The sequence below is a fragment of the Archocentrus centrarchus genome, chromosome 7 (assembly GCF_007364275.1).
Source record: "Archocentrus centrarchus isolate MPI-CPG fArcCen1 chromosome 7, fArcCen1, whole genome shotgun sequence".
NCBI lineage: Eukaryota > Metazoa > Chordata > Actinopteri > Cichliformes > Cichlidae > Archocentrus > Archocentrus centrarchus.
Window position 1 is genome coordinate 10520262 of NC_044352.1, and position 15386 is coordinate 10535647.

General features: G+C 39.8%; 1 protein-coding gene across 4 annotated transcripts in view; it reads left to right on the forward strand.

The window, feature by feature from the left end:
* Positions 1-15386, forward strand: part of rap1gapa (RAP1 GTPase activating protein a) — a 44835-nt gene that overhangs the window by 11104 nt on the left and 18345 nt on the right. For all 4 annotated transcript variants that reach the window (XM_030733162.1, XM_030733164.1, XM_030733163.1 and 1 more), the window contains exons 2-3: positions 443-478; positions 13169-13262. In XM_030733162.1, coding sequence (XP_030589022.1) covers positions 443-478; positions 13169-13262 — 130 coding nt within the window. The remainder of the gene's footprint in view (positions 1-442; positions 479-13168; positions 13263-15386) is intronic.

Below are 15386 nucleotides of genomic sequence, written 5' to 3' on the forward strand. Positions count from 1 at the left end.
GATAGCTTTTTCTGGACTGACAGTGTGCAATGAGCCTCAAAGCGTAGATTCAAACTAGAACATGATTCAGTTTGTCTCAGAAAACCCAAGACTAGTAATCATCCTTTCATTCTTGGAAATTATGCTTTAACAGATGGCAGGAGTTATTTCAGGGTAACCCAGCTTGCTGCATAACCAACCTCTTTCAGTTCATTAAAGTGCACGTTAGATTAAATTGAGTAAACTTGCAGGAAGGGCGAGAGCATGGAAACTAATGTTTACATGTAACCGCCTCTAGGTATTATATTTCTGTTTTCTGTTTAGACTTTTAAGTAATTAAAGCTTTTTAATATGTCAAATGTACTTGTTTTTAGGAAATGTCAACACAAAGCAAGCAGAGTGCCATGAACACACTAAATTAACCATATTTAATTAGTACTTTTATTTTTTTGTTGTTTTTCAGAGTGGACAAGACATTCTCCAAGGCCAGAAGCTTATGGTAAGTGTTTCTCCTGTCAGAAAATGAAATAACATTCCTTAAGTTTTAATCTCAATAAGCAAACACAGTCATTTAAAGTTTGAAATCTAGTAGTGTTCTTCTTTTACGGATCAATGTCACTGACTCACACCAGCTTTGTAAGTTTTAAATATGTGAATCAGTGCAGCGAGTAGAGATAAGTAAGATGAATGGGATTGTAAAAGGTAGAGCAGATGGGCAGCAGCAGGGAAACAGATACCCAGTCCGTCCTGCCATCTCTGCAGTGCTGGCAAGGTTGGAGTGCTGCTGTGAGTGGCACACACAGAGAGAGAGGCAGGCATCTGAGCATGCACACCTCCTGCCACTGCAGATACACGACACCATTTCTGAAAGCTTTTAGGTGTGGTGGCATGAGCGTCTGGCCCTCATCCCCCTCTGTCTGAATGCGGCACATTAAGCAGTGCTACACCATAGTATCATCCCTCCTTCCCTCTGGAATACAAATTCATGAGGATATCTTTTACCAGCCAGGCCTGCATTGCTCAGCAGTGGCTGAGCTTGTTTGCACAGGCTGTTGTCCGGCCATCAGCTGCTGCTGCCTGAGATAGAGTGATTGCACCTCTTTGTAAAGAAGAAGAGTAAACTCTGGACTAAAATAAAGATGAAGAGGAGGATCTAAAACAGGATACAAAAGCAGCACAGGAGATAAAAGAATTCTGGGCGTGAAGAAAAGGAAGAAGGGAAAGGAACTGACTGGATGAGGCGACATTACAAGTAGAACGTGTGGGGCCTGCAGCAGAAAGGCAAGATACGCTCGTTTTTTTGGCAATCGCGATCTTCTTCAACGCAGGGAATAATTCGACACTGCTTGATGTATTTGGTGCAGCGTCTTAGAGCTACTTTACATTATCATCACTGTTTGTACCCAGCAGGGCAAATCATCTATTATCAGCAATGCTGATGGTGCCAGGTTAAAACAACAGTGAAAGTGCCATCAGACCTTTCATGAACTTTCCTGGAAATCACTGAAATCACGTACACACACACACACGCTCTGTACATTGGACATGACTGGAAATTTGAACTGTGAGCTAAAACATCTGACAGCAAAACTTTAACACAACCCAACAAAATGCCGTGCTCACCTTTCCGAATTGGGAGGCCAAGAAAACTCTGGTGAGTTTTTGATTGACTTGCCTTTAGATAATGCTGATAAGAAGTGCATGACTCCCCAGCTGCTTGGCTAAAATATTTTAATATACATACTAAGGATTATCCGTATTATCCTTCTGTTGCATTCATGCTTTTTCAAAATCTAAATGCAGTGATTACATAGAACGCTCTATGAGAACTGACCTGATGTATTTAATATGAGGAAATGTTCAGTTTTGATCCTTTCACACTTGCTGCGGATTAAGTGTTTATTGACGATCTTTCATCTGGTCATTGTGGGTCATACATAATAAACACATGATTCTCAAACCCAGTTTCCACACTCTGCAGGGGAGGCCTGTAATTGGTGGTAATCCTTTCTTGGTAAGTTGGGAGAGAAGGGTCAGCGTGGATAATGGCTACACTGAGATGTTGTATAAGAGTATTTCTCCTCTCTTGACAATGCACATATGAACATACATCCAAATAAAAAGTGCACTATGCTCCTCTATCCCTGGAGCAGGATAGATTATTGTCACAGGCTGTTGGTTGTATAACGCTCTGCCCATTCTTTAAAACAAACCACAGACACACCACTCTCCCATCCACGCTTCGGCTCACCCGACCTTCATACTGGACAGGCATGCACTTTTGAACCTCCCTCAGGTGCTACTTTTGTAAGGAGGAAAAAAAAAAAATCAGGCTAGACTTTGACATCAGAGATCTGTGGTCTTTGCTTTAAATGTGGACAGAAGTCTTTAAATGCTACTCTTTTCAAAGTGTGTTTGCTTATTCTGGCTTCTCTTAGATGGATATGTTTTTCACATCCATTAGCTATAGGAGAAATCTTTATCTGCATTCCCTGTAAAACTGAATTTAACATGTACATGAAAGGGACAAAATTTAATTTGCATATTTTTCCTCTAGCTCTAGTTGCCCAGTTTTTGAGATATTGGCTATAAAGATGCCTGCCTTCTCCGAATATAATAAAACTAAATGACATTTGCCTTATGGTGCACCAAGACAACAGAATACGTTCAGAGAACTCAGCAGCAATGTTTCTTTCCAGAAATCATGACCTAGTTCCTAAAAAAAACCCATCTATAAACCTTGTTGTGAGCATTTCCCATTTAGGAACTATTTTCTCTATCCTGAACTACACCTGCCAGCTGTATCAGTGTGCAGAAAAAAACATGTCCATTTACATGTGATGAGAAGCTCATACTACTTATAGTGTGACAGGATGTCACTGAGCTGTAATGTGGTTCAGGAGAGAGAAAATAGTACCCACATGAGACTGCTTGCAACAAGGGGATTTTGAGCTACAAGGTCCTGATTTCCAGAATGAAATATTGCTGCTTTTTTTTTTTAAAGCTACTATTATTATAAAATATAACATGTAATTTTAGAAAACGGGCAATACACAGCAAAACAATCTAGCTCAATAAACAGCACAAATAGGAGACAGGAAAAATGTGTATATTTGATTTTGAATTGTTCTTTTAACATGTATGGGGTGATTTTGTGACATGTGAAACCAACCATAATGCAAGCAGCAGGAGTGCTTCTCAAACTTAAAACTTTTATATCATAGAGAATAATTTAATGTTAAGCATTTTTTTAACCTGTTAAGTTGAAATTATTTCGTTAGACAGCCATATTGGACTTAAATTATAATTGACATCAGAGTATTTTATGCTTTAAAATGTCTTAAAGCAGTTTCCTGTGGTTACGGTCTTTTGGTTCCCTTGAAGTTGCCCCCTGGTGGTAAAAGTTGTTAGTACATAGTGTTGGAAATTAATTAATTAGCTCTGAGATCAGGTAAACTGGCAACTTCAGAATAAGTTGTCAGCCGCTTTTTACTGTTTTCCTCTGTGGGTATTGGCATTCTTTATTTCTATTGAATGACCTTGCTATTTATTCCCAAATGTGTGATGTGAGTTCTTATTCTTGTTGTTAGGATGCTTTTTAAATCCTAGCCCCATTTCATCCTTGCTGTCTTTTTTTTTTTTTTTGCCCAAAAACACTTAAGAGGTATCATTGTAAACACTCCTCTGTTTGTGTACACTGATTTCCCAAGAGATGTCACTCCTCATCATCGTCTGCCTGTCTCCCCTGCACATGCGCTCACCGCTACATTGTGAGAACGGGCTGGGTGTCAGATTGCTTGTGCATGCTCATCTGTGTATGTCAAGCCAAGTTGTCTGGAAAAGCGGACATACTGGGAAAGCAAAGTGTCAAGCCCGATCAGACTAGACTGTTTGTCTGTGTGTCTCCTGCTGTCTGACCCAATATAGCACCAAAGTGACATGCTCACCCCTGGTTCGAACCGCCTCAATAATCCAAATCCTAACATGTCATCCCCCCATCCAGACCCAGCAGAAGATGTCTTATAAAAACATAAAGTTCAGAAGACAGCCGGCTGCTGAAGGTTGAGATGAGTCCCAGGCAACTTTAACTTGACATTTCCCTTTTTACTTTAACTGAATCATGGAGCTTTTCAGTAGTAAGTTATTCTTCCAGTGTTTTAAAAGTTCACCTATTTGCCTGCAAGATTATTTGTTGCAGCTGCACTATGAAAAACTATGAAAAAAGGTCTTTAAGATGAGTATATTTTTTTGTGTGGCCTGTTTATTGACAGCTGTCATGCAGAAATGATGAGCTAAGCCAGACGGAGGAAGAGGCTGACTCAAGGATTTTCTGTTCTCTGCCTTCCTTCTTCTTTTTTCTTTCTCATGAGAGATGACAAATCGTGCATGATCAGAATTTTTGGATGCATATTCCTGACTGATGCACAGCACACTTAACAGATAAAACTGTATGAAGTTAGGTATCATGGAATACCCTAGTAGCACCAATATCAAGCACAAAAGGGCATAATAGGACACTTGAGTGACCTTCTGTTGTCGAAAAGGCACATCTGCCTGACTGTGATTTCCCAGAGGGCTTGTTTCTAAGGAAATCTGTGCACTGACATTGTTAGAGATAAGGAAGCTGAAAATCAGGACCTATTGGTAGAGAGAACATCCTTTATTCAATACCACCTGCTATACCTGGCCTTTTATTGCTGACTGAGTAGGACTAGCTGTGAGGGAAGGTGTAGGATCAAGAGAAAGAGCCTCCTCATGCCTCAGATTCCACAGACATTTTATTTTTTTATGATTTCTAGTCTGTAGTCTCTAGTCTGCTTTTGATTTAACAGAGGTTTGGAGCCTTTTGAATTTTTCAATGAATGCAGTAGTGTAATATAAGAATGTGCTCACCACCGTTTGTGTTCTAGTTTCTTATTTGGAACTGCTGATTAGGATTTTCTTATCTGCCTTTTTGTATAAAAGGTCTTTTATAGGTACAGTTCCCTGGGGAACAAAAACCTTCTCAGACTTATCTGCTATTTAAATTTTGCCCAGTATTTGCTTGGCACCAGAAACGGGTTTGCAAAACAGATTAGGGAAAGTCATATGTTTATTTTTGTTACCTCCTCCTGGCGCACAGATTGAGACACAAAGCTGACTCATAACATCATTTGAATTATGTTACATATTTTGTGAAGCTTAACCTCCAGCAAAATGAAATATTTTTCCAAGCAAGTCAGAAAGTCAGATCTTTTCATCTGGAAAAATTGCCTCTGAGTGATAAACACCGCTCAGAGAAATTACTTCAGAGGTAATCGTCCTGTCATTTGTTTAAGTGGTTCAAATCAGTTTAAGGCGGTTGAGAAGGGTGTCCTTGGGAACAGAGGAATTTCCAAGGTCTTCTTGTGTTGTAATTGATAGCTGAGGTGTTCCTTGTATATCTGGATTTTGGAGGGCTGATATGGGTATTTGAGCAGGTCAAGCTACTTGTTGATGAATTTGTGAAAATCATAAGAAGGAAGTAGCTCCTAATATTTAAACGTCTGTGCCATCAGTGTTATATTGACCAGGAAGAAACACAACAGCCCAGCCGAATGTGTTTGCGGATGTCTGACATAAATTTTCACACACATGATATATGGTGTACTGGATAAATGAGTTGTGCTGTGGGATTGTAAACAGTGTGTGCAAATTAATAGAGGTCAAACCTCTGGCCTTAACATGCAGCTGCTGCCATTGGAAACTGGCCCACAGTATATTATCTGCTAGGCACCGAGCAGCGATTCAACAAGCTGGTGGATGTACTGGAGCATGTAGCATATAAAGAGCCAGATGTTGTCCTCAAGCTTTTGTAAAGACCAAAAATCGAGGTTCAGTGGTGCTATATTGTCTGTTTTGAATATTTATATAGCTGCAAACAACTACTATTTAAATATCTAGTGGTACAATGACATCTTTCGCAGAAAATGAAGTCTTTGCTGTTTTCATGGCCGACCCAGCCGTGTGTGCGTGTTAGTGCATGTGAGTTTCTACCTGGGAAATTTGGCATTCACCACACATAAAAAGACTAAGAGTGACCTCTTATACTGAATTTGGAAAGTAAAATGGCAGCGCTCAGCACGAGAGTCTCAGCTGCTGTTTTGCTGTTCTCCTCTGCTTTCTGTTTCACCTTAGGGGTGTACTACGAAGAAAGATTCATGGGTTTGTGAGCTATGTCGGGTTTAAAGTCAGTTTTCTGTGTCACAAAAATAGCTTTCCTTTTTACCTGGATAAATCACTGTGGTAACACACAGCCTGGTATGGAACAGGTTTTGGTTTAAAATTGGCTGGAAGCACCACATTTACACATCATGTTCTTCCCATGTCTGTGTGGGTTTTCTCCGGGTATTCTGGTTTCCTCCCACAGTCCAAAGACATGCAGTTAGTGGGATTAGGTTAATTGGTGTTTCTAAATTGCCTGTGTCAGCCCTGTGACAGGCTGGTGACCTGTACAGGGTGTACCCTGCTGGGATAGGCTCCAGCCCTGCCGTGACCCTGAAAAGGATAAGTGGAAGAGAATGGATGGATGGATGGATGGATGAATGTTTTAAGTGCAATATAGATTCTGTGATGGGTGGATACATTTTATATGTGCAAGTTTAGTCGTGCCTTACTAAAACCACTGAAGGAAGTGTTGCATTGTCACTCGAATATGCATGTATTCATTTGGTGATGCAGGAAATGTATAAATGGTGTTATACTTGATTCTAATCTGCTGCTAATTCTCTTTTCCAATGCTGGAATTGGAGCTATTGGAACACAGAACACACCAAGAATTCAATCAGTAAAATTAATTTCCACATCTCCTTTTATTAGGCTATGGTATAGTAACATGTAGTGTTTAAATGTTTCCAGTTTAAGGTTTCAGCGTTTTAATGTACACCCACACCTTAAAAATAAATGGGACCACAGAGAGTGTGCTCAGTGAGGAAAATAATTAACTCAAATCCAAATGTTTATTTTGCCACTCTGTACAATAAATCACCAGATTAATGATTTTCTGCAGCATTAATCTCTTGTCTTATTTGCAACAGTGTTGCATTTTACTGTTGTATTTTTTTTATGTTCATTATAGCTTTTTAATCACCATTTTATCATCATCATCTGGTAATGTCTCTAATTGGAGTAGATGGCACTCATAGGGACCATTTCATGCAGAAAAAAAGCGACATGACCTGCAAAGTGTCCATTTTTATGTGAGCGGGCGCAGAGCCTAAAGAGAAAACCAGGCTTAACAGAGAAAGTTGTTCACTACTGTCGTGATACACAAAGCTTTTTCGGTTTTATCAAGCCAGCTACTGCACAGAAAGCCTGACTATGTTGAACTTTGTTTGTAGGATACTCCTCAGGTGTGTGCTAGCATGGGCTAATGTTTGTGGCTGCATTTATTCATTTGTAAATACATGGCGAAGGAAGTGGGGAGGTGTGGCCCATGCTTCTGGATGGAGATGCCGGTGCTTTAATGAAACATCTAGTTCTGAATGTTGTGTATGTGCCATAGTGCCTTTAAGGAAGACTATGTTATTGCTTTAATTAGGTCATATTTACTGTTTACTCTGCGTCTAACTGGGGCACTTAAGCACAAAAGAATTTAATGTCTGAATAGAATAACAACTTGAACATGCTTACCTCTCACATCAGCTTTATGCCCCCACCTTCTAATATAACCTCATTACTCAGTTAAAATGCTGTATAATTATTGAGCCACATCACAATCATAGTCACAGTAGGGTTCTGCAGAGGTATACTGTGGAGAAATCATTATGGCAATGGAAAGTTTCCTCAAAAGTTGGATAGCACTCGGCACTCCTACTTTGCCTCGCAAACAAATTATGTGCTTGATTAAACAGCCAATTTGTTTAAGAGTGATGGGTGGCACGGTTTAACATATCTGAGAACAGCAGGAGAACCCTCCAACATTGTGCTACAGGAACTTTGATAGACTAGAACTCTTATTTGAGATTTTAGATTTTTGCCCAAAGTATTAATATCATCTTATCACAGGATGGACAATTAATTTTCCCAAGGGGCGACATTACAAACTGGGACTTCTGTGGAGGGCCACACCCATAAGCTGAACTCAATTCTCCCCAACATAAATTTTTATCTCCTTATAAGCTTATTGGTGCAGCCCTCCATAACAGTCTCAGTTTCTCATGTGGGCCCTTGGAAAAATTCATTGCGCACCCCTGTCTGACAGTTAATACAGCTGATGTAGTAAAATGTATGACATGATTTACCACTGAACATTTTTATAGTAAAAAGAGATTTTCCTTTTTGTATTTCATATTTATTATTAGTTTCTATGTGGAGACTTTGCTGGAGATATGCATTCAGTTATTAGATAGCTCGTGAGTTCAGTGCTGTTTTGTAGGAACCTCCTGCAGCTCAGTGCTGTTTGCAGTCCTCCGCCCGCCCTCCTGTTCTCCCCCCTGAGGTCAACCACCACTAATTAAATCACCACCTGTGGGAGACACTCGCTTGCTATGCATAAATAACATTTCATTCATATTTCAGAAGAGCAGCCATCTTGCCTGCCAGAGACCTTAGACATGTTAGTGGTGTGAAATGTTTCTGTGATTGGAGTATTAAACCTTTAAGTACACTCAGAGGTCACTGGCAGGTCACACATTGCCTCCTACACATATCAGGGCTACAGATTACATTCTTAGCTGCTTGCAGGGCATACTTTGTTAAGTATAGCAATGTATGTTTAAATTATAAGATATTTGGTTGTATAAATATATCAATGAAATCTGCATGGTGAACAATGAACACCAGGTAGGTTTGACTTTTTTGGCTTACCTTAATCCTCTTAGGATTCAACTAGCTTTGTCCTTACGTCAGCCTGTGTCTCAAAGGCTATTGGATTATCATCCAACTCTTCTTAGTTGAGAAATAGCTGAACGTGAGATTGGGAGAGAGGGCGTGGAAGATGGGGAACTGGGCTGCATGTTTAGCACAGCAGCAATTCTCAGAGGATATGATGTGGGGGCAAGAGAGCACGGATTTCAGCGGCTAATGGGATGGGAATCCCTGGCAGTTTGGGTCAGTTACAAGGGATTTACTGATTCTGCAGAGGATGCTGAAGCAGGGGAGATGCAATCAATTTTAAACCAACTATGTCTGTCCACAGGAGATAAAAATAAAAGCTCTTTGAAAAATTTTTTCCCGTTCTAAATAATTTTTTTTGTGTGTTTGGTCTTCAGCAAGGTCCCAGGCTGTCTTTATAAAATGCATATGGCTTTCATTTGATAGAAATTTGATAGAATGATCTGTGTTAACTTCATGGCAATCAGCTTTTAAGCAGCACATTTAGGCAGTATCTACTCTTCTTGGATAATGCGTGACAAAGCTGTCACACTCTACATTTTCATTTTTAAAAAACCCACACCTCAGGGCTCTGAGCCTTTTTAAAAAACAGATTTCACTTCTTTATATAAGGGTTAAAAAGAGAAATAGAGATTACTGTCACAGTACTAAAGGGCATCTCAGCAGATTGCTGGTAATCTGGTCATTTTTAAAGTTTGTATTAATGATATAATAGAGGGTTTTTTGTTAACCAAGAAGCTTTGTGAGTTGAGAGGATTATTTGTTTTTATACACAATACACAGCTGGTAATGGTTCACAGTATGATGAATGTGCTGTAATCCTTTATTATCTCTTCATGTCTCTCACACGCACGCACGCACGCACGCACGCACGCACGTATGCACTATTTCTTAGTTCAGGTGCATACTTTGAAAAGCTAAGTAAAGAAACATAGATTGACACTTGTCTGATTTAGAGTTTACATAGCAGGGATTTATCTGTCTATTGGTGACATTAGAGGTCTGCTGGGAACTGTGGATGTGAGCTAAGTGAAGGAAGCACACATGTTCTCTGGGGATTGAATGAGACTCATTAAAGTAATTAAAAACCTTTCCACACATGTTTTCTCATCCTGCACAATGAGCACTGGGGGAGTCTACGATGCCTGCTCATCTCTGGGTACTTAATGTTGGACATAATCACCTTGTTCAAGTCATATGATAATGAACGTGAATGTGCATGTGGGTGTTTTTTTTTTTTTCATGTGTGGCTTATGTTGGTTGCCACAGCAACAGCCCGAGCAGGCTTGTGAGGCAGTGTTGGGATTGAAGACAACCCCCTTTACCCTAACAATTTCTGCTCTCTCTTTTTGACTGCAGACTTCAGTAGTCCTCAATTGAAGGGGGGAGGGGAGGGGGGGGGGGTCTCCTTTTTTGGAAGGGGATAAAGGTTATTGTGGTGGTGTTGGTTGGGGGTATGTAGGTCAGCAGTGTAGAGTTTTGGTTTTGGACAACTATCAGACTGTGTGTGAGAGCTGCAGAGCAGACAAAGAGGGTGGAGATGGAGGAAGTGGCAACCAACGAGTGCACGTGTGTGTGTGTGACTGGGTGGGAGGAGGGAGAGTGAGGGAGGAGAATCAGCGGCAGAGAGGATGCTCACTGGGAGTGTACGATAGTCAAAAGAGCGGAGAGTGAGGCCAGCAGGTGAAGCACTGATGGGAATCAGTGAGTGAGCTGACTGGAGCTGGAGACGGACGATAAAAGAGTAAAAGAGAAAGAGAGAGAGAAAAGTGAGAGGGAGCCAGAAGCTTAACAAAAGGACAAGCGTGAACAGGGAGTTATCTGTCCGAGTGCTGGTCGCTGGCTGGACTTCCCAGGGAGCGCCCAGCGTACAGCTGCCACACCACTGTGTAAGTTTCCTGTTCTGCTCCATGCAGGACATCAGGTTGCTCAGATGACACGCAGGGACTTCTTCACATGGCCGATTATTGTGCTGCATTGCCAACCAGCTCGGGTGTGTTATGTAATTTGTTGTGGTGTTGGGATAAGGCTGTGGCTTTATGCTGCAAAACTGATCCGCGGGACAGCTTACATGGTAGTCCTACATACAACACAGCAGGTGTCTGTGAACAGCAGCGTGTTATGTGTGCCGCCCGAGATGCTTGTGATGGAGGATGAGTTTCTACTGGACATTTGTTGTGTAACTTTACCCTGATGCATGTTTTGATGCTACTTTTTCTGATATTATAAATATTCAGTGCATTGTGTTTTATAGAGTAATAATGTGTGTACAGTATTATTTCCAACAAGCAGACAAAGGTGGGGAGGGGAGGGGACCGAGATGGGGAAAAGAGAGGGAGGGTGAAACCAGGCGGGCCGGGACAGAAAGAGATAGAGAGATAGACGAAGAGAGAGAGAGAGAGAGAGGAGAGAGAGAGAGAGAGAGAGAGAGAGAGAGAGAGATATATAGAGAGAGAGAGAGAGATAGAGAGAGATATATATATAGGGAGGGGGATATATATAGAGTATAAGATAATATATACATATATATATATATCTATATATATATATGTATGGTATATATATATATATATATATATATATATATATATATATTTATGTGTATATATATATAATATATATATATATTATATATATTTATGTGTATATATATATTATATATATATATATATACTATATAATATATATATATATATATATATATATATATATATATATATCTACATACAGGCGTGCATATATATATATATATATATATATATATATATGCACGCCTGTGTGTGTGTGTGTGTGTGTGTGTGCGTGAGTATATGCGCACCGTGTTGTGTGTGTGTGTGTGTGTGTGTGTGTTGTGTGTGTGTGTGTGTGTGTTCCTGCATCCGTCTATTGAACATCAGTTCTAATTAAGAGTTCAGAACAGCTGATGCCCTTTCCTATTAATGTTCTCCTGTGGCAGAGCTCCTTGTGTGATCCGTGAGAAAAAGCTTAGAAATATCCCGTCATTTGCTGCAGGACTTTTCTTGATTCAAGACTCACTTGTTGTGTAATAGCAGGGCGGCAGGGCGGTGTATGCTAATGATTCATGCTCTGTTTTCTTCACCTACATTTGAATCTGAGTGCACTCAGTGCATGTGAAACCTGATTTCCATCTCAGCCACTGTCCCTCTTGAGCAGCTTTTTTTTGTCTTATCTAAGGCCTCAGCCTCAGACTGTCCGCTCCAGCTCCATACATTCATTCAGATAACTAAATAGTTTGTCAGCACAGTCAGCCACATTATTTATTTGAGAAATTACTAGCTTTTATTTCCCAAGAGTGTTCCATTTTGTCCCCTGGAGTTATTGAATGTATAGAGTAATGCTTCTCTGCTTGTGGAGTGTTGTGCCTTTCGGCTGCTGGCGTACACCGCACCCTGTACATATTTCATCATAGTTGCTGTATCCTACTTTAACAATTGCCAACAGCAATATTCATATTTTATTATATTATTGCTGGTTCGTGATCATTTTCAGATGCCCTCCCTTCCATGATAATTAACCACTTTATGTATATGAAAGAGACTGACATAAATTGCACAAATTAAAAGGCTGCTGTGCAGACTGACCAGTTGTAGGTCAATACAGCACCATATTCATCAGGGGTATTGATCAGTGATCATGCTGCGAGAAAGCTGCTCTGGTAGAGATGTTGAGTTTAGAACAAAGGATGTGTGACATTAGTGTTGTTCAGTGTGCCATTCTTCTGGATTAGAGATGCTTTGTTTTAATAAATGTGAAACTGTTGGTGTTGTGTCCCTAGATCCCTGACGTGTGTGTGAGAGGTAGCTAAAACAAAGGCAGAAACTGTGCAGAGTAATATTATTTGAAACCTTTTGAAAGTGATTGAAATCATGTTTTTTTTGTGCCAGATATAACTTATAAATGTATGCTCTTACTCAGTTGTAAAATTTTATACTTGAATGAATCAGTTCACCAGATTTAAACCTATCACTAGGACACTGCAGATCAGACATACTGGCTGGAAAATACAGGATTACACAATTTAAAATCAATTCATAACTGAATGGAAATGGGGTTACTATTTTATGGCTTTGTAATACAAATTAGAGACCTTATTTTGTTTTCAGGTTATAGTGTGCTTCACTTAAAGAATAATGGAACAAAAAGATGACTTTAGACCACTACAGAACCTCATACCAGAGTTCATATGATTTTTTTTTTCTTGCCAAAAGAGATCAGCAGCATTTCCCGAGGCATTACCTTTTGTTGTCCTCTTGCTTGATCTCAGACTGGGTGACCTTTTCTGACTGAATGTTCTCTTCCATCTGTCTGATTTTAGGAAACAAGATGGGAGTGACCCCCGAATTTCTGCAACTCTAGAGCCCCAGCTGCTCCAGCCTAAGCTTCCATTCAGCACCTCACCATTTCAAAAGGTAGGACTGGGAAAATTGAGTTTGCACTTTGACCATTGACCTATATTAAAGACCTCTGTGTGACCCCCTCTGTCTTTGATCTTTGTAACGTGTCTCTCCTTATCTTGTCTCTGCACTTACATTTGCACTGATGCACTTGCTCAGTGTTCTGTCTGTATTTAATCTCTTGTGATATATTAGACCCACTCTTACTGCATGGAGTGTTACTTTGATTTGTATTCTTGTCTTCTTTTGTGTAACTTGTGGTGTTAAAGTACACAGAGCTCTTTGTCTGGGATGAATATGTTTGGCTGATTCAATTAATAGAAATCTATTTTTAGAGGGAAATTGTCAGACGGATGCTGACCATTTCTAAATTGAAGCCTAACAAGTCTGATTCCATCAGAGCAAACAAACCAAAGCCTGAATGAGTCATTTTTTAAATCAAAAGACAATCTTCTTCACACCCACAATCATCCATGAGGTGTAATCTAATTGGAATATCAATTATGTGTGATAACTTTGAGTGGGGTTCAATTATCCTACAGTTGTTTTATGCTTTCCTGAGCCTTGTTTATTTTCCACAGGGTTTTTATAAGGCAACGTTTCAATGTGCAGACTTCTGCTCTTATTATCTGTCATATCATTTTTAGATTCACCACATTCAGTTTGTCTCCTGTTCAGTAAAGCATTTTTTTTTGTCTTTATGAATCAGCTATGCATGAACTAGTAGTCTTTCTTTCAGTGAAAATGTTTTGAGGAAATACTAAATTGCTGTTATTGTAGGTGTAGAAAAAAGGACCAAAAGTGAAAATTAAATAGGAGGAAATCATTTCAATACATCTATTTTGACTGTCAGAATCTTTATGCTTACCTTTAGCACATCTATGATTGATGTGAAAACCTGGCAGAGATATTCTGGGATCTTAGAAACTGAATAGCTCCCAGCTCTGTGGTGATTAAACACAGGAACAGTGTCACTCATGTTGGATTGCTTTCATAACAACCTTCACACTTCGGTTCTCACAATCTGACTTCATCTGGGGAGAGCAGAGGGAGTAGGAATAGAAAGGGATTAAGAATTCTGGAATTTAGGGATTGGGTTGTTGAAACCATGATTCCTGATCATTGCGACATGCACCATCTGTAGGTACAACAGATTTGCTATATACAACCATACATTTTGTTTGTCACCTATAGATTTGGGTATACCAAATTTGGCTTAATGTATTTCCCTAATTTTTCAGCATGAAGTAGGAGAAAAGATTTTTAGGGACAGCATGGTAATGTGATGTACTGTAGTACAACAAGGGCTCAGTGGATCAAGACTCAGAGGAGCGTATCACTTTAATTAGAGCCCTGCAAAAACCAGGTCAAGCTGCAGTTAACCCCATCAGATTTTATGGTCATTGCCTGATTCAAACTGAACTGTCCTATTAATAATCTTGCAGATTTCTGAGCGATGCAAAAGTGATAATTTTCAAATTTTGGTGGCAGAAATGCCAAGACAAAATAAATAACTAAATAAAAAATAGCATTCCTAGTTGCCTGGCATACCAAAAGCAGTAATTTAAATAACCACAAGCTATTGTTCACTGCTCTTGGAGAGTGTTGCCTGACTAATTGCAGGTGAGAACATGTTTCTTGTCATGTGCAACCTCTTTTACCTATTTGTTACATCATTCAGGCTGAATTCTTATAGACCGCCATAAATTTGAGATGTCAGGAAATTCTTGATAACCGTGGAGTGAAAGTGCAGAACAAAGGACCAGACTTCATGTGAAATAAAAAATAAAATCCCATGCACCCATCTGATCCACTTCGTGGAGCTGGTTGAAGTTTTAATGAGCTCTGTGAGGATGTACAGCTGATAAGTCAAGAGGAGAAAGAGGAAGCCGTGCGTGTTTAATTTGTCTCTTGTAATAATGACGATCCTATTAGCTCTTATAATGAAAGGTCTGAGTGTTACACCTGCACTGTGTGTGCTAGCCTGGCTCCCTGGGGATCCCCTCATCTCCTCCTCTTTGTTCATTTCTGCAAAAACGAGATGTCTTGTTCCTCTTCAAAAGATTGTTCTTTTTCTTCACTTTGTTCCGCAATGTTTTGCATGTTTTTCTAGCATCCACTTTATGCTATATCCTGATT